The sequence below is a fragment of the Oncorhynchus mykiss genome, chromosome 11 (assembly GCF_057628025.1).
Source record: "Oncorhynchus mykiss isolate SJ-2025 chromosome 11, ASM5762802v1, whole genome shotgun sequence".
Classification (NCBI taxonomy): Eukaryota; Metazoa; Chordata; class Actinopteri; order Salmoniformes; family Salmonidae; genus Oncorhynchus; species Oncorhynchus mykiss.
In genome coordinates this window covers 41,474,247-41,493,205 of record NC_143032.1, presented here as the reverse complement: position 1 = coordinate 41,493,205, position 18,959 = coordinate 41,474,247, and the positions used below count along the sequence as shown (strand labels likewise).

The window sequence follows — 18,959 nt, the reverse complement described above, 5'->3', positions numbered from 1 at the left end:
ATTGTCCCACCTGCCCATAATAAGTGTAAGGGGCCTCCTGTGGTGCCACACTGAATAATACAATAAAGGCAGAACGTTCTATAGGTCTCTCCAGTATCTTAGAAAAGGTCTCAAATCGATATCCAGAAATCTGTCCATTTTGGGTTCAAAACATGCAATAAAGTAGAAGGGGCCTGCTGTCATGTACTCCCGCTCCTCCCCTCCGGCATTCGACATAGCCGGTTTACTAACCGGCTAAGTTTTATTGGTAATGAATTACGCAGCTAAACTGAGTTTTATGGATATAAAGAACGACTTTATCGAACAAAAGGACCATTTGTGATGTAACTGGGACCGCTACCCTAACAACCATAATCACGTGTACATGGTATCAAACATTACAGGCACCTGTGGTTCATCATGAGGCACACCTGGACATTATCTCACTCATTACCTCTCCTTTATATGGAACGCCATTAGGTTCATTCCCCAGGCAGTATTGCTTCTGTGTTCCATGATCCATGATGCACTCCAACAATGATTCATCTGCACGTCCACTGCGTCTGCAGGCTTCTTCTTCGTGACTGAGAAGGATGGAGTGTTACACCTATTTATTGACTACAGAGGACTCAATGATATCACCACCAAGTACCGCTACCCTCGCCCGTTGGTGACGGCAGCCATCGAACAGTTCATCGGGGCCTGTCATCCGCATCTGGGAGGGGGATGAATGGAAGAAAGCTTTTAGCATGATGTCTGGTCACTATCAGTACTTGGTGATGCCATTTTACTTAGCCAATGCTCCGTCAGTGTTCCAGGCATTCGTCAACAAGGTGTTCCCGGTACATTCTTGGACTCCAGGTGGTTGTGCATATTGAAGACATCCTGGTCTACTTGGCTACCTTGGAGGATCACATCGCTCACGTCCGAATAGTCCTGGAACGCCTCCTGGCTAACTACCGTTTGTCAAGACTGAGAAGTGCCAGTTTCATCTGGAGGCTGTCTCCTTCCTAGGCTACCAAATCAGCCCGCTGGGGGTGAAGATGGACATCAAGAAGGTAGATGCAGTCAGGTCATGACCAGTCCCAACCACCATAAAGGGGTTACAACGGTTTTTGGGGTTTGCCAACTTCTACTGTCGTTTCATCAGGAACTTTCTCCATCGCCGCTCCTCTCTCCTCGAGTGGTCCCTGTAGGTTGGTGTGGAATCAATCTGCTGACGAGGCATTCCTCCTATTGAAGGGACATTTCACATCTGCTCCGTTGCTGAAACGTACAGATCCCACGATACCCTTTGTGGTGGAGGTGGATGCTTCTGTGGTGGGAGTGGGGTCAGTTTTGTTTGAATGACAAGGTTATCACAAAAATTGTATCCGTGTGCGGATTACTCTAAGAATCTGTCCCCTGCCGAGAGGAATTACGACGTTGGTGATCGAGTGCTCTTGGTGGTGAAGTTGACATTAGAGAAGTGGAGACACTGGCTTGAGGACGTCATCCTCACTGACCATCAGAACCTGGAGTACATACGGACAACGAGGAGGCTGAGTCCGCGCCAAGCAAGGTGGGCCCTTTTCGTTACGAGATTTGACTTCACGCTGACCTATTCCCCCAGGTTCAAAGAACACCAAAGCTGATGCCTTGTCCTGTCTCTACGACTCGGGAGAGGGTCCTGTCCTGAATTAACCCATAATCCCTTCCTCTCGAGTCGTAGCCCCTGTGGTCTGAGATGTAGATGTGCACATTTGCCAGGCTCTGGAGAGAGAGCCCGCACCCATTACCTGTCCTCATGGGCGCATCTACGTTCCTACGGGGATAAGGGATCGGCTGCTGACCTGGGTGCACACAGCTGTCGTCGCTGGACATCCAGGTATTTCTATTTCCGAGAAGTACTGGTGGCCTATCTTGGCGCAGGACATTATTCACAGCGTCAATTCACAGCCTCCTGTTCCGTATGTGCTTCAACCAACCCCCCCCCCCCCGCTCCAGCAGGGAAACTCTTTCCCATGCCTCAGCATTATTGGTCTCACCTATCCATTGAATTTGTCACGGATCTCCCCTCATTTTGGTGGATAGATTTTCTAAATCCTGTCGTTTCATCCCTCTCTCCGGTCTTCCTACTGCTATTCAGGTTGCTGAGATATTGTTCCAGCAGGTCTTCTGGCATTATGGCCTTCCAGTGGACATTGTCTCCGACTGTGGGGGGGGGGGGCGTTTGCGCGATCAACAACTAAAGGCTTTCAGCTGAGGCACCTACTGTGAGTGGTCCTATTCTCTCCCCTTTCACAATAGAAGCCTGAAACAGTGTTCTAAAGACTGACATCTAGTGGAAGCCTTAGGAAGTGCAATCTGACAATTTACACTGTATATTGGATAGGCAATCATTTGAAAAATTACAAACCTCAGATTTCCCACTTCCTGGTTGGATTTTTCTCATGTTTTCACCTGCCATATGAGTTCTGTTATACTCACAGACATCATTCAAACAGTTTTAGAAACTTCAGTGTTTTCTATTCAAATCTACTAATACTATGCATGTCTTAGCTCCTGGGCCTGAGTAGCAGTTTACTCTGGGCACGCTTTTCAACCAAATGTGAAAATACTGCTCCCTAGCCGAGAGAGGGCTCGGGAGAGTTAAGGGAATCCAGATTGTGCAACATTAATAATGTGTAGATATAATGGTTCACTTTAAACAGAATCTAGAAGGGAGATAGGTGGGTGTGAAGGGAAGTGACTAGAGTGTGAAGAGGCCTACAATTGCGTAGTTTTGTATCTAAAGAAATGGGATCTAGGAATATCAAACTTTTGTAGTAACTTATCAAAAGATGCAAAAGTCATATCAATGAACAAGTTGTTCAGTGAGGAGATCCCTTTCCCAGCCCAGATATGAAATGACCGGTCTAATAATGATGGAGAGAACATATGGTTCTTTAATAATGGAGCAGATTTTTAAAAAATTCCCTGTGACCAAACAATCGCCTGAACTGTTTCCAGATTATTTTGAGAATGTTTCACAATAGGGTTTTTAGTGTATTTGGAAACAGGCTCAGCTAATGCAAGTTTTGAGCAGAGTAAGGCAGCAGGGCCACATGATGAGATTTCCAAGGTCATTCATTTCAGGCCTGTAACATCTGGGATTTATGTCAGCCAATATAGAATGATTCTAATATTAGCTGCCCAGCAATAGTATTGAAAGTTCAGAGGTGCTAGACCACCCTGAGAGCGAGATCTCTGCAATACGCTCTTACGTATCCAAGGGTTTTTCTTGTTCCAGATAAAAGCAGATATCAGTTTATCTATGGAGATAAAAAAAAATTGTCAGAAAGATAGGAATACATTGAAATAAGTATAAAAATGTAGGTAATACATTCATTTTAATTGTTAATTCTTCCGCCCAAAGAAGTGTTCAAGTTTCTGTTTCAGGCTGAGTGTTTTTTAAATGTATTTTTTATTTTAACCTTTTAACTACGCAAGTTCAAATTCTTATTTACAATGACGGCCAAACCTGGACGATGGTGGGCCAATTGTGCGTCGCCCTATGGGACTCCCAATCATGGCCGATGTCATACAGCCTGGTATCAAGGGAAATTGGCTTTATAGAGATCTTTGAAATTGTGTGTGACTCAAATTCCTAATTATTGAAATTTCTGTGTAGTGACTCTGAGGGCACATGACTAAAATAAGTTTTCATGGCATAAGTATTAATAGGCATCAATTCACTTCTTTGTAGATTAACCTTATACCCGGATATTTTATCAAATGTCTTTAGTAGAATCTGGATGTCTGGAAGACCAGTTAAAGGGTCAGACATATATAATAGCATGTTATCTGCATAGAGTGAGACTTTATGCTCTAAGCCCCCTCTTCATATACTTTTGATAGTGGTGTTATTACGTATTGCTATGGTTAAAGGCTCGGGGATAGAGGACAACCCTGTCTTGTTCCACGTTGAAGTTTGAAATATTATTATTGTTATTTGTGCGCACTGCAGCCATGGGAGGGGTAAAGAATTTTGATTCAGGACATAAAATTGGGACCGAATCCAAATTGTTTGAGAGTATATAATCGATAATCCCACTCCACTTAATCAAAGGTATTTGAAGGCATCAAGTGATAACATCTCTGGAGTGTCAGATGAAGAGGGATTATGAAGTATATTGTAAAGATGTCTGATGTTGAAAAAATAATGATGATTTTTTTTTAAATGAAATCTATAATGGAGGTAAGTACTGACTCAAAACGGGAGGTAATCATCTTAGAAAGTATCTTTACATCACAATGCAGTAAAGAAGTTGACCTAAATGAACCACACTCAATAGTTTTTTCCCTTTTTCAGAATAAGTGAAATACATGCTTCTCATTGTTGAGGGTAAAGAGTTTGAGGAGAACGATTCCTCAAGTACGGAAAGCAAGAGGAGAGTTGATCTGAGAATTTAAAAAAAAACATACTTCACTCGGAAATCTGTCAGATCCAGGGGATTTACCACACTGCATAGATTTAATTACCAACACAATCTCTTCTACAGATAGCTGCTGAATTAGAAGAATAGTTATTTCAGGTTCAACTGTAGGAATATCTAGGTTCTCAAAGGTGTCGAGTAAGGTGGCATTACCAGCTGATTCCGAAGTGTACAATTGTGAGTAAAATTTATGAAAGCATGAATTGACCTCTAAATGATCAATACATTTGTTACCCAGCTTGTCAGTTATCTCAGGTATGGTTTGATTTGCAGCTGGTGTGCGAGCATTTTCCCTGATTTCTCTCCATGTTCATAAGTTTTGTATTGAGATTTACTAATTTGATTTTCAGCTTGTCGAGTTGAAAGAAGATCCAACTCTGTCAAACATTGTTTTAGTAAATCTGCAGATGGAGAGTGGGAATATGCCATATCCAAATCCAATATTTTTTTTGTCAATTCTCCTAGGTGTTGAATATTGCACTTCCTTAATCGCACTGTACGAAATAATTTGTCCCCTTAGATAAGCCTTCATTGCTTCCCATACTGTTGTAGGAGACATTCCATGGGTTTGATTAAGCTTGAGAAATAGCTCAATTTAAGATGAAATAAAAGCAACCAAGGTTTCTTCTGATTGCAGGAGTGAGTTAAGTAGAAGTAGTTTCATAGTAAGGGGAGAATGATCCGAAATGACTATAGCTTGGTAATCACACTCAGTGGTAAGTGGCAGAAATCTATTGTCTAGGAAAAAGTAGTCTATACATGAAAGGTCTTATGAACTGGTGAGAAAAAATAATACTCCCTTGCTATGGGATTGTGGAAACGCTAAGCATCAGATATGCCGTGTCATAAGAAATGGCTAATTTGTGGATACTGTGTTTGATGAAGATGATACCTTAGGAGAGCTATGATCCAGATTGGGCGACAATTCATATCACCACCCAGTATTAGGTGGTGTGTGTCCATATTTGGTAATCGAGAAAATGCATTTGTGCCGAATTAACTGTTATCCTAATTTGGTGCATAAATGTTAGCTAAGATAACAGGTGTATTATACAGTCTTCCTACTACAATAATGAGACGGCCTGCTGAGTCTGCCTCTACACTTGACATTACGAATGGTATGTTTTTACTAATTAAAATGATGACTCCTCTAGTTTTAGAATGAAAATTGGAATGATATGATTGACCGATCCACCCTCCTTTTAAAAGAGAGTGGTCGAAAGTGCAGAGATGTCTCCTGAAGAAAGATGATATCTACTTTAAGGTGATATGATTGAGAAAGAACCCTTTTACGTTTCACTATGTGATTTTAAAGATTGAACATTCCAGCTAGCAAAAGTGTCCCTCCAGTTGTCCCTCATGAGGTTAGGCCTGGCCATGTAGAGTCAGGTGGGGAAAGGATAGATGCCATAATACAAGAATAACTGATCCAATAAAAATGTTTCCAAAAATAGCAAATTAAAAAAATAAAAGTTGAAGAATTAAAAACAAAAACAAAACAATACTCTGAAGCCTGGTATGAAAAAGAAAACCCACCCTGGTCTCCTTATAGAACAAGGAAACTGCTAATCCCCACGCAAAGATATCCACACATGATGTGCTTGTAGTGGAGAACACTAAACCTAACGAGTAGAGAACCCTGCTGAAATAGTGAAGGATTTTAAACAAGTTGCGCATAATAAAGAGTTATTTACAACCCAAACTAGGCTGTTTTAAAAGCAAGTATAAAACATTTTCTAAATCGCATCACTAGCAGCAACGTCTTTAAAGAAATACTTTGTGCTTTTTTAAATTGAATTTTAAACCCTCCCCTAACCTGGATGACACTGGGCCAATTGTGCGCCGTCCTGTTGGACTTCCTGGCCACGGCCGGTTGTGGCACAGCCCGGGAATGAACCCGGGTCTGTAGTAATGCCTTAGACCGCTGCGCCACTCGGGAGGCCCAATAGAACTGTGCTTTATCTACCCTGGATACTGGTACCATTGAGAAATAGAAATGAGCAGCCCATGGTAATTAGGGATGCACAATATATCAGTAAGCATATCGGAATCGGACGAGATTAGCTAAAAATGCCAACATTTAGCATCGGCCCGATGTCTGTCTAGTTTAAAGCCGATGTGCAAAACCGATGTCAAAGCTGACGTGCATACCTACATAACGTAGGTAGATGTAGTAATGACGCCACAAAAAATATAGCTCTACACGTGCAACACAGCATTCCTAACCTAGCCCACAATGTCTGCTGTGTGGACCGAGCAACAAGACAATAAGTCAAGCAGTGATTTGAAAGAGTAAGACAATTTCAGCGAGACAACTAAAAGGCGAAATCCATTACCGGAGTTACACAGTATTGTTGAAATGCACATCCATGAGCTACTGCTATTAGCTTCCATTTGGACCAGCGATGTCAGCCCCATGAGCATGCAGAGTCTGACAGCAGAAAGTAGCCTTATGCATGGGAGGCTAGGAGCTATTTATGTGTTCTAGGCCTATAGCAGGGGTACTCATATACAATTTCAGATGGTCCTGTAATACAAATTTCCTATGTGACAAAAGTCCGGATGCATTGTTATGTATCAGCATAGTAACAAACGCCCACCTTCGCAACCCATGAGACCCCAAACACCCTTCTTGTTGGCAGAGAGAAAAATGTGCATTTTCAAAGCACATTTCCTGTAATTCTAAAAATGTTCCAAGTCTTATGTGTGTTCATATGATACCAGGAGGCGAATCCTGACCGAATTGTAAAAATAAAATAATAGCTGTATCACTCAAAATAATCCCATATAAGGCTTATTCCCTGTTAGCTTCTGATAGCTAATGATAATATTGCACAAGATAGGCCTATTTGAAACATTGCCGTCTACTGGCAGCATTTTACATGTCAGATTCAGATGCTAGAAAAGCCCATTTGAAAAAAAGCTTGATTAAACCCATTTAGATTTTTGCCACATAGAAAATAAAAAAATAAAATTAGTTTTGCAGTCAGTTTCAGTAGCCTATAGTTTTTATTTCAGTTTACTAAATTGTTTTTCCAATCTTAGATTTTATTTTAAGTTTTTGTTTACTAATAATAACCTTGATATATACACACACACACACACACATACACACACACTGTTTTTCAAATCCATCTGTTACAGACTCATTTTCAGCTGGCTTCATTTACCACTTCAGGCTACTTTTCATTTAAAAGTTTAAATTCACTAGTACGTCGAGTCCTCTCCCGCTAGAATGAACGAAATGCATCTTCTGGTGATCTATTAAAGTGAGCAATGACAGGGAAACTCTGCAGAGAGGAAGGTTTCACTCTCGCCAAAATCTGTCCAAAATAAGCCCAAGTGTTTCTATGGGCTTATTTTGGACCTAGATTTCTCACCTGCCTTCCCGCCTTTGGGACAACAACTCCTATTGTTAGGGCGGCGACATGAGTATCTCGTCATTATACTGTGTAGCTAGCTATACTGTGCAGTCAAATTTCTTTACACTGATGGAGAGAGCATGGTCCTCGTGAATTTGCTCGCCCCATGTAAGTAATGTAAGTGGTAACGATGAGTCGAAATCCACAAAGGATTTCCCAGGTTTCCTTTCCTAGGATGTTGGGGCTTGCCAGACCGTGACGCTAAAGTGAGTGACACTTCTCGTCAATCAGCGTAGACTATCGCATCGGTGAGAAAGCCGTTAATTTGTCTCCTTAAATTGTATAGGCTACTGTTAGGCCTCAACTTTTTGGTGATTATCTGTAGATAAATTATGAAAACACCTAATGAAGATGGTGAATAATCACTAGGAACAACTAAATGTATTGAAAATTATTTAATTTGCCCAAGATAGATATTTCCTGAAGAGACAACGAGAATGCCCGTCTGTGTGCGGTGCGAGCGTCTATCACTTTGTGTAGCGATGATGCTAAGTCAAACAGTCTTCTGGTAGATGGAAAGGCTTTCACAAAAACCTTCTCAATTAAATGGTAACTACCAAGTAGCCTATGGTTACCTGGCAGAATATTATGATTATTTTCATCAATCCAGTGGGTACTTGTTTTGCAAACTCTACGATCAAGGGTGCTACAAAAACACTGCTAAAAAACAACCTCTGGCTAGGTGTGCACTTGAATTAAAGGGTAACTACACCCAAAAATCAAAATTTCTCAGATATTTCCCAGTTTTCTCCTGATGGGGTTTAAGCATTGTTGTGGACTTTAAAAAACAACCAAATGCAATGTTCTGTTTATAAAATCACAAAAAAGGTACTTATTTTTCATAATAATGTGGGCTATTTACCTCATATTTCTGTTTCAATAAAATGCATAATTTGAAAAACAAACATCATTGTGGCACTTCATATCTTGCAGTATAACTATAAATAAGGCTTTAATCTCAAGAGAAGACAGGTTCAATTTTTTATGTTCTCTTACTTAGAAAATAGTCCTGATCATATAAACCTGGACAATATTCAAAACTACTAGCAATACACTGAATTCATAAATGTTCTTCTTTCTACACAGTAACACAACAAAAAATATAGTTTTTACAACTGTTTGAAGCTGGTGGACCAAAACCTCTGTTTGAAACTGGTGTAGAAATTGTATTTCATCGTATTAAACAATATTTCACAGCAATTTAGATGGCACAATGATTTCCTACATAATAAAGAGCTTGTTTTCTCACATAAACTGAAATTGAGCGAGCAGTGTAGAATTTTAGCAACCAGGAAATGACAGAGCGTTTTCCACTAGATACGTAGCCACAAAGTCACAACAGGTTTCCCAGTTTGACAACAGATTCCGGTCCTGCGTGAGAAATCAATAGGCGAATATCATAGCCAATCACAACACTGGTGGGTAAGTAGCACGGTGATACACTATCATTCCACTATTAGCGACAGATATATTCTGGACATTTTCTGAAATTACAATGCAAAAATTTTAGAAAATCCTATGTGTAGAACCTTTTAATGCGCTGTAATATCTATTATTACCATTTAATTTGAAGATACTTGACACAAATTCTAAATAGGGTCTATTCATTTCTGTTGACCTCTGTCACTTTGTTTCCCTGGCACACATTGAAAGTCGGTGTCTCTGAAATGTTTCCTAGAAACCTGTCATTTCTCAGTTTTACCTCGGCCCCGCTGTCCCCACATCCTTGCTGATGTCATATCTCGCTAGATCTGATTGAGAGCTTTATCACCATTCTATTCGCTGCTGTTCCCTTTAGAGACTCCAGAGAACAGCACTCTTTTCTGTGACACTTCTGAGGATGTAGGGTTTGAAAACCTGCTTCACCATGAAGAATGCAAAGCATCCATGCTGAAGCTGATTAGCAAGCACATAGCTTAGTGTACCGGAGGCCATGGGTGGATGTGGTAAAGGACCTATTCTAAACGTGAACTACCAAATTCTCAATAACCTAACCTAATGAGTTTGTCAACCAAATTAAATCTAAATCAAATGTGGCAAATGAAAATCAAATCCCCTTGTATTGTGTGTGTACTAATAGCGGAGGGGAACATTTGGAAAGTCTCTAGAGACAGTTCTGATGATGACGACAACCCCAGAGTCAGCGGAATGTTAGAGCAAAGCAGGCTTGGAGTCCTGCCCTGGGTGGACAGTGACAGCGGTCTTGAGCATCTTAGGGGATAGCGGAATTCTGGGTGAGGGGGGTGTTGTCATGGAGACGGCCTGAGAATGGGACCCTGGGAGGCGCTAGGGGACCCCAAACTTCCTGTGTCTCCTCTCTGGTTCAGTATGACTGTGGGGGTGGGTCTGAACAACCAATATGTCTTTGTTTAAAGGGATAGTTCACCCAAATTACAAAATTACATTTACATTACATTACATTACATTTATTTAATATAGTGATTTTCATTACAAACAAGAATCTTAGTCTATGGACAAGGTGTGATGACAGCAATATGTGCTTTAGTTTAGTTTCCTTGCTGCCACTGTTTCTAAATGCTAACGTTTTAGCATTTGTAACACAAATCCCATACGAGTCATGGGACCAATATAAGCATTTTCTGCGCATGTCCAAATCATCAGAAAGTATCTCGAATTTATTGTGAAGCTCACCAAAGTCACTTATAGATGATTTGAATATTGTTATTTTTTTTTAGATTTCAAATATTGGTCCCATGACTTGAGTGGGATTTGTGCTAAAATGTTGGTGTTTAGAAACAGTGCCAGCCACCGCCAGGGAAACTAAACCAAAGCATGGATTACTGTCGTACCTTGTACGTTGGTTTCCTTACGCCGTAAGCAGTTTCTGTCGGTTTGTAATTTGGGTGAACAATGTTAAGGTTAAGGCTGACACCAACACTTTTTTGTGTTGTCTTGTAAGTTGAAGCCTGTACATACAGTATGTGTAGCCTAAGTTTGTTTGTGAATGTGTAGATGAAGTAGGCCTATAGGCTTACTATGTAGGCATAGGCTTATTATGTAGTCTAAGTCACGCATGTTTGGGTTTGTGAATGTGATCGTGTGAGTATTTGCTTTGCCACGTGTCTGGGTTAAATTGGCAATTTCCTCAAACCACAATATCAAATGTAATGTTTGTGTGTGACTGAAGCTGAAAGACAGATGTGAAAGGCCGACGTGCACTCACTTGTCTCTCCGTGTCATATTGAGTGGGTTTCTGCAGTTCAAACAACAATTAAAGGCACCCCACCACTGTTTTTTTTTACGCAGCTGATCTCTGATGTGCAATGTGGTTGGGATGGGCGCTGACTGAGTAGCATGAGACCCCCGTTCTGCATGTGTGCTGTTCGCTGTTGTCACCCAGTAATTTCTGCTTCGCATCAAACTCTTGATTTGTGTCACATCTCTTACTGCCTACACCATGTTCTATTTCCTCATCACTTGTGGCTTCACAGGCTCAGAGCATACCTTATGAAGTACACAAAAATTTACTAAACAAGCTTGGAAACGGACAAACAGTTTCGATGCGTCGTGTTTACAATTGAGGAGATGGTGTCTGGCATTTCAAAGTAGACAGCTACAGTAAGGGCAATTCCACGGTAACAGAGTGATGCTGTTCAGTGGAAATTGTTGAGAGTAGTCCTTGTGCATAGACATTAGTTTTCAAGTGCTCACAGGCTTCTAATGTCATCACCCTCACAAAGCCTTCCTGTCACGTACTCTTAATACATCAGTCACATGTAGCCTCTCTGGTGTTCTTTCCTGTTTGTATTAAAGGTTGAAGAGTTCTGGAGTTTTTCTTTACGCCAGCATGCCATGACCCCTACCATCTCTGATTGTTCTGAAATCGTTTCTGTATTTAGAAACCGATAATATTAGCATTCCTGCTAAATTGTTTTATTGAACATTAATTTAGATATCTGAGAAATTAAGCTTCATGATTGCACCCAAATTAGCCCTTTTAATTTATAGGATTAACATAATATTAAAAAAATATAGTAGCAAACATCTGATTTGCATAAGACATGAGGAATCCAATAAAATAGTAAAAAGCCACCCACACATCCTACCCCATCAACCACTACACAGTATTCAGTTCAGTATGTCTGACAAGGCCTTGTTATGGATCTGCGGATTGAAGTATTGCTTCTTCATCCTTTGTAATGTATTGGTGTACTGTACTGTACTGTACTGGTGATGCTTTTTTCCCCCTGTTGAGAGAAATGAGCTGTTGAAGTTGCTTGCTTTATATACCATGAATTACTGGGAACTTTCACACTAGATGCCGCTGTTCCTGCTACTGCCACATCCTTTTATACATTTTGCTGGTCTCTTGTGTTGATTAAATTATGGATCACAATATTTTCTTTGCAATTTTGGATTAAAAACCAAAAGCTTTTGCTCATGATGAAAAGCAATTGTGTGGTGATCTTCACAAGTCAAGCCAGTCCTCCATGAAAGGAATTCACTCTCTAGTGGTCAAAACAAACAAAACATCACCAGATTTAGGGCTGTGGCTGTCGTGATTTTTTTTCCCAGCAGGTTATTGTCATGCAAAAGTCCACTGGTCTCACGGTAATTGACCGTTAATTAACAAATACCTTTAGCATAAATAGGCCTCCACACACATAAGCTGCTGATGTGGCTTTTTTGAACATCTACAACCAATTTTAATGTACACCATCACAATAAATCCTTTATTTTAGTCAGGTCTAAAGTAACCACATGATGCAAAGAAATTGTATTTCAGGTGAATAGAATATGAGTTGGCCTACTGTAGGCTTATGGAATCTGGCTATGCACCATGCCATAGGCTGTATGCTTCTAAAACCTGTGCAATTGTTTTATTTTAATGATTTTAAAGAGGAATATAATTGAACTTAACTGAATAAAATATAAATGATGTGTTTCCCGTTATGTAGCAAGTGCGCATATTGAACGTAAAATTGATAATTTGAAACCGGTCCTATATGCTAGATTTAGTTATTTGGCTATTTTAGTTGTGAATGATTTCAACCTTGGAATGTCGTAGAAATCAACAAACTATATGGGCTATGTGGTGCGACAGTCTGGCATTCTCTGGATTTATGCCGCTTTCAAAACAACTGGGAACTCTGGGGGGAAAAAAACAAGTTCGAGTCATGATGATGTCATTGATCTTCAGGTTGTAGCTCCAGAAAGAGGCCAGATTTACAATTCCGAGTTGGATGACTGTTCAAAATGTATTTTCCCAGTCAGAGCTCGTGTATTCCTTACTTTCCAGTTTTCTTGAACTCAATGAAGTCAAGTTTTCGGAAGTTCCAAGTTAACAGTTGTTTTGAGCACAGCCCAAATCATGCTTCATTGACAGCATGGCCAATGTTGAATGTTTATCATTTTAAAAACTTGGAAAAGAGCCCCTTAATCCCAGATTTGGGACCAGACAGCCACTTTCACTGATTCCTTCCAAACCAATTATTGTTGAATTTGCAATTTCCAACTTATTGTGTAATGTTGATGTCCAATGGCCAATGAGCACCAATCCGTTTTATCTGCAATTTAAAAAGGATTTATCAGTAGATTGTCAACTTGATTCATGACGATGACTAAGCTAAGATTTTGAAAGTATGATGTTGACATGATCAGTCCAATCAAAGCTACTGTACATATAATGTGATATGATGTATTTTTTCAGTGGCCAATGACTTTGAGCCTTCTTGGATGGGCACTTCTAATGTAACTCTATGGCAGCACCCAAGGGGCTAGAATTTTTTGAGGTCTATCCTTAGACTTGGCAGGGATGTAGTGTACCCATGAGTTACAGAACACTGAGCCAATCACGCCGCACCGTATTTTCTGCTGGCTTGCCCCACCACCACAGAAAGCACTGAAATAGGCTGAAACATCTTCATTTTGGAGCTTCCTTAATCAAGGAAACAAAAAAGAGACCATGTTTGTATGCGGCTTTATTAACCAAATGATATTTTTTTATACATTGTTTGCAAACTGAAATGTGACACGTACTAATGCCAACATAATATGCAAAACAGGCAGAAAATGTGGAGCTCAAAACAGGTGTGCCCTGAATGACGGGTCGCCACTGGCCATGCGTAATATGCGGTAGGCTATGTATCATGTAACTGCACAATCATCATTTTTATTCAGGTTGTTTTTTATTTTAGGTTTAATGCTTATGTGTGTTTTTAATTGATCTTCACCTTAGAAAGCACTGTCCATTTCGTCATGTTAGGCTTTGAAACAACATCCACAACAACCATGTTTTACATTGTTTCAACCTGCTGTTGAACTTATTTCTTCAAATTGATGATCACAGTGAGGTGAGTTTTATAAGTATGATAGGCCTACTGTTTTGATACGTGTTTGATGTGATTTTCGATATAATTTGCATTGATGTCAGAGTAGTTAGAGGGAGAATTGAGCCCTGAGTACCAGGGCATGATGATAGTTAGCAAGTTGAGTACTACCAAAGCATGTCCAGAGTGCACAAAAGGAGATTATGTAACTCAAAAGTCACGTGGAATTTTACTGCATTCATGACTCATGACTGCTGGTGTGGTGATAATATGATCACAGCAACAGCCCTAACCAGATTTACAGGGAATACATTGCACAGGATGAAGAAGCTGCAGCCCTGTACTTCTTGTCAGACATAAAGTATACTGAACTGATGATAGTGGATATACAGTACACTGGTTTTCGGGGTGGGATTGGCATGGGGTGTGGGGCAGCTGTGTGTGGATGGCTTTTGATTCATTTTATTGGATTCCTGAGGTCTTACTCATTGTTAGGAAGAATTATGTTTTGAATCCTGTGGAATCAATTATCTTAATTTCTCTTATATTTCTAACTACACATTTTTTTGGTGCAATCTGAGATGGTGAGGGTTGGATATTCCTACCTTTTTTTTTGCCAGTCTGTTCCACTTGTTTGACAGTGTCAATAGCTATTGATCTTTCTTGCTCTTATCAATCAACAAACACTATGTATACATAAGTATTTGGACACCCCTTCAAATAAGTGCATTCGGCTATTTCAGCCGCAGCTGTTGCTGACAGGTGTATAAAATCGAGCACACAGCTGTAAGTGCTGTTATTGTAAAGTGGAAAAGTCTAGGAGCAACAACGGCTCAACCACGAAGCACACAAGCTCAGAGAATGGGACCGCCGTGTGCTGAACGCGTGCAGCGCGTACAAAATCGCCTGTCCTCGGTTGCAGCACTCACTACCGAGTTCCAAACTGCCTCTGGAAGCAATGTCATCACAATAACTGTTTGTCGGGAGCTTCATGAAATGAGTTTCCATGACCGAGCACAAGCCTAAGATCACCGTGCGCAATGTTAATCATTTCTTCTCAGATGCCTTCTCAGAATACTTTTAATTTCTCCCTAAAGCTGTTTGGATGAACAATGGCTCTGTGTTATTAATTTATACTAAGACTCATGAGGAAAGGAAACGAGGGGGAAAGGAATCTCCTTTTGATGTGCCCAACCTGTCTGTGATTATTCCAAATGGCACACTATTCCATATGTAGTGCACTACTTTTGATCAGGGCCCATAGGCCACGTCCCAAAATTAATTCACTATATAGTGGATAGGGTGCCATTTGGGATGCATCCATAGACATTCCTCCCGCTCACACACTGTCACATTTGCATAGGGTCACACTCATCTGAGTCAGCCTTCTGGAATACACCTCTTAGGACCTGAGTGTTGCGCCAACTGTGCTTTGTTATGCTCTGCTGTTTGATCCCCATTTCTAGGATTTATTGTAAAGGAGGGATTTTAGGGATTATCTACAAAAAATAATGGAGATCTAGGCTTAGTAATTGTCTGTAGAGTGAGGAGATGTACATTTTGGGTTATGCCGTTCTGACTACACCATATGCAAATCCAGTACATATTGTTTCCACCCACCCACTCTCTCCATGGTACACCTGCCTTCACATAGCATAAGGATTCCTCATAACGAGGTGACTGGGGTTGATATCACATGCACTCCATCCATCCCGGCAGCCAGCACGTGGAACAGCTCACACATGACACACACAAAAGCCTAGCTATCATCAGCACACAATGAGCACCTTCTGCTTTCTTTCCCTCCACCCATTTGCTCTGGAAAGAAAGCGATGAGATTCAATTTGGAAAATGGTGAACTCTCCTCCTCTCGTCTCCTTTCCTCCTTCTGAGCTGGGCTGGAGAGTGTGTGTTTCGTGAGCAGTAGCCTTCCTCCAGCCCACTCTCTCGGTCTCTCCAGTCTGAACAGGGCCTGGTGCTCAGCCCAGAGAGCTCCACTGAGGGACGCTCCAGGGTAAGAGCCAAGCTGGATTTTCAACAGCAAAGACTCATACACACAGGCACACATACTTTAGACACACACTGAAACTGAGAAGGAGAGGCACGCACACACAACCTGCATGTCCCAGTGAATGTGCGTTTCCCACTAGTTCCTCCACCATCTGGTACCCCTCTCCATCCAGTTCTGGAGCTCTTGTCAGAGAGATCTGTAGAGCAAAAGGAAAACATCAAAACAGCAATAGATACAATTCATGCAACCTAATACTTCTACTCTCCAAACCAACACAAACTTAACCTCCTCACCACAAACACTGACTAAAATGGTCCTGACGAACGAAGATGTACGTAAAGCAGAGGCAAACTCTAGCTTGAAACTTCTCTTAATGTGGCACAAACACACCGGTATGACTTATGTGGCGTTTTAAAGGGAGTTCCGTCAATGTGGTGTGTTACTGGAACAGAGTGTTGTTTGAGGGGTCTAGAACATGACATGCTGTTTCAATGTCTTCTCTCTCTCTGTCTCTCTCTCTCTGTGGGTGTGTCCATCTTCCAGGGCTCTAGTCCCAAACTGACAGTTCATTGTGCAGACATCCTGGAGATCCGCCGCTGCAACCGCCTGGAGATGCCCGACAACATGAACACGTTTGTTTTAAAGGTGAGGAGGAGACTCTCCCCTGCTAGTGATGCTGATCCATCTTCCTGCCTTGTGTCGTGTCCCTCGCCACAAGAAAAGTGTATACACGCAAGCAAGCACACACACACACCCTCTGCCAAACTTGTCTGTTTCTTTCCATTCCTGTTCTTGAAGGTGTGTTCATATTTCTGTGTGTGTGTGTGCATACAATCTCCTTTACCACTAGTTTTGTCTCCTCTCCAGGTTAATCACTATCCAGGTAGTCTCATATTTGAGACGGAAAATAACCAGCAAGTCAGCTCCTGGACAACAGAAATTAAAGAATGTATCAACAGGTGAGGGACACGGCACACTGTAATGTTATCAGTACACTAGTTATTTAACATGCTACTCTCCCTCCCCATCTATTTTGTATTTTCTTCATCTAGCTTTATTCCGTGTGTGTGTGTGTGTGTGGGAGCGTGTTTCTCTCTGTGTGTGTGTGTGTGTGTGTGTGTGTGTGTGTGTGTGTGTGTGTGTATGTGGGGAGGTATGTGTCAGGCGCAGCCGTGTGAAAGAGGAAGTGTGGGGGAGGTCTGAGTCTCAGTGGGGGAATCTCAGGACCTTTCTCATTTCTGCAGATGTCTGGAATTCTCCATCTCGCTTCCCCTCCCCAGACTCTGGTTTTCAGTCCAGCACGGCTTCAGCTCTGCAGCCCCCATGCCCCAAGGCCTTCAACACACACACACACACACACACACAGATTTAAAACGCTAATCTTCTTGCTAATGGTTGGACCCCCTTTTATTGGGGCGCCAAACATTAAACTTCTATCTCAGAAGGCAGTGCTGTATTTGCTAGACTATCACAAGCTAGCTACTGTAGCTGTCGGAATTGCTGACAAAGGCTAATGAATGCGTCAGAGGTACAATACTTATGTCAGTCTCATGCATTTCTCTTATGCAGTACTGGCACAGTATGGTAACACCTTTGTCATCAAAATGGACACCCTGTAAAATGGTTGAAGTGTGCAGGGAATGGTGAGCTATTGACCCTGATAGTGCTGTCATTTTCTATTTCGGATGATGGGATTGTGCTCTCTATCCATGGCATAGCTGCGCTTTCAACATGTATGTTATCATGCTGTTCCAAATCAGGCAGTTAGTCACAGTACACAAGATTGTACTCAATATTGTGTGTGTGTGTGTGTGTGTCTTAGAGAAATATATAGAGGCTTCGTCTTTCTCCTTCTGGGTGGAGGACCTGTGAATATGTATGAGGAGGAAAAACTCCATCTCTCTCATTCTTACTCTCTTTCACAGACAGACAGTGTGTGTGATATTGGGGGTGGAGTGGAGGTATCACGTACAATAACACTAGCATTTTCAAGATTTACTGTAACAAGACATCCTTCCTGACCGAGCCCCGACGCTTTTGTGTGCCTCCGTCCTGCTGCTTCCTGTAGACTTGATGGCCCCCATCCCTCTCTCCCGCTTCCTCTTTCTTTCTTTCTTTCTTTCTTTCTTTCTTTCATTCTTTCACTTCTCCCCTAGTGTAACCACAACTCCAAAGCTCCCGTTTGTGGTTTATATGATGGAATAAGCAAATTGTTGGATTAATATTGACCTAGTGTGATATAAATGTTTACTTTCTTGTGAGTAATGCAGTATCTTTAGGAGAGGCCAATGCACATACTGATACAATTGCATGGGGAGTGAGTAGCTCCGTTTTGTACCCTCAAAACTGTGATTCTATGTAGAAGTTAGACAATATTGTTTAAATTAAGCCTCTAAAGTCAAAAGATCAATATATGCCCAAGCAACTGGAGGAGAGTGAGCGGTCGGTTATATACAGCCACGAACCAATCTGTGTTAAGCGACGCCAACAAGCCATGGCTTCCGTTAGAAAACATAGCTGAAATGCTCTCAACACTCCCCAAAACAAGCAAACTCTTACAATCTGTTGTTAAAGAAGTAGATTTACTCAAAAGGAAAGTAGAGTCTATCGTCAGATATGCATATGCAGGAGGAGCGTGGACGACTAGGACAACAAAAATGGCCTTCTGGAAACAGAAGAACTCTAAATATCTTCACATGGTATGGGAACACAGAGGATGGCGTTCACAAGTGCTGATGAAGCCCTGAACAGGCTGCAGTAAGCCTTTCCAGTTGAAAGAGAGCCCAATGCCCTGAGGAGG

At 41.3% G+C, this 18,959-nt stretch overlaps 1 protein-coding gene across 6 annotated transcripts in view; it reads left to right on the top strand.

Annotated features, from left to right (window-relative positions):
* The window catches only part of LOC110535686 (SH2B adapter protein 3), a 59,987-nt gene that overhangs the window by 31,288 nt on the left and 9,740 nt on the right, over nucleotides 1–18,959 (top strand). For all 6 annotated transcript variants that reach the window (XR_016484479.1, XR_016484478.1, XM_021620855.3 and 3 more), the window contains 2 exons: nucleotides 16,703–16,804; nucleotides 17,027–17,118. Coding sequence is in view for 4 of the 6 variants with exons in the window: in XM_021620855.3 (XP_021476530.1) it covers nucleotides 16,703–16,804; nucleotides 17,027–17,118 (194 nt within the window). In the remaining 2 variants the exon portion in view is untranslated. The remainder of the gene's footprint in view (nucleotides 1–16,702; nucleotides 16,805–17,026; nucleotides 17,119–18,959) is intronic.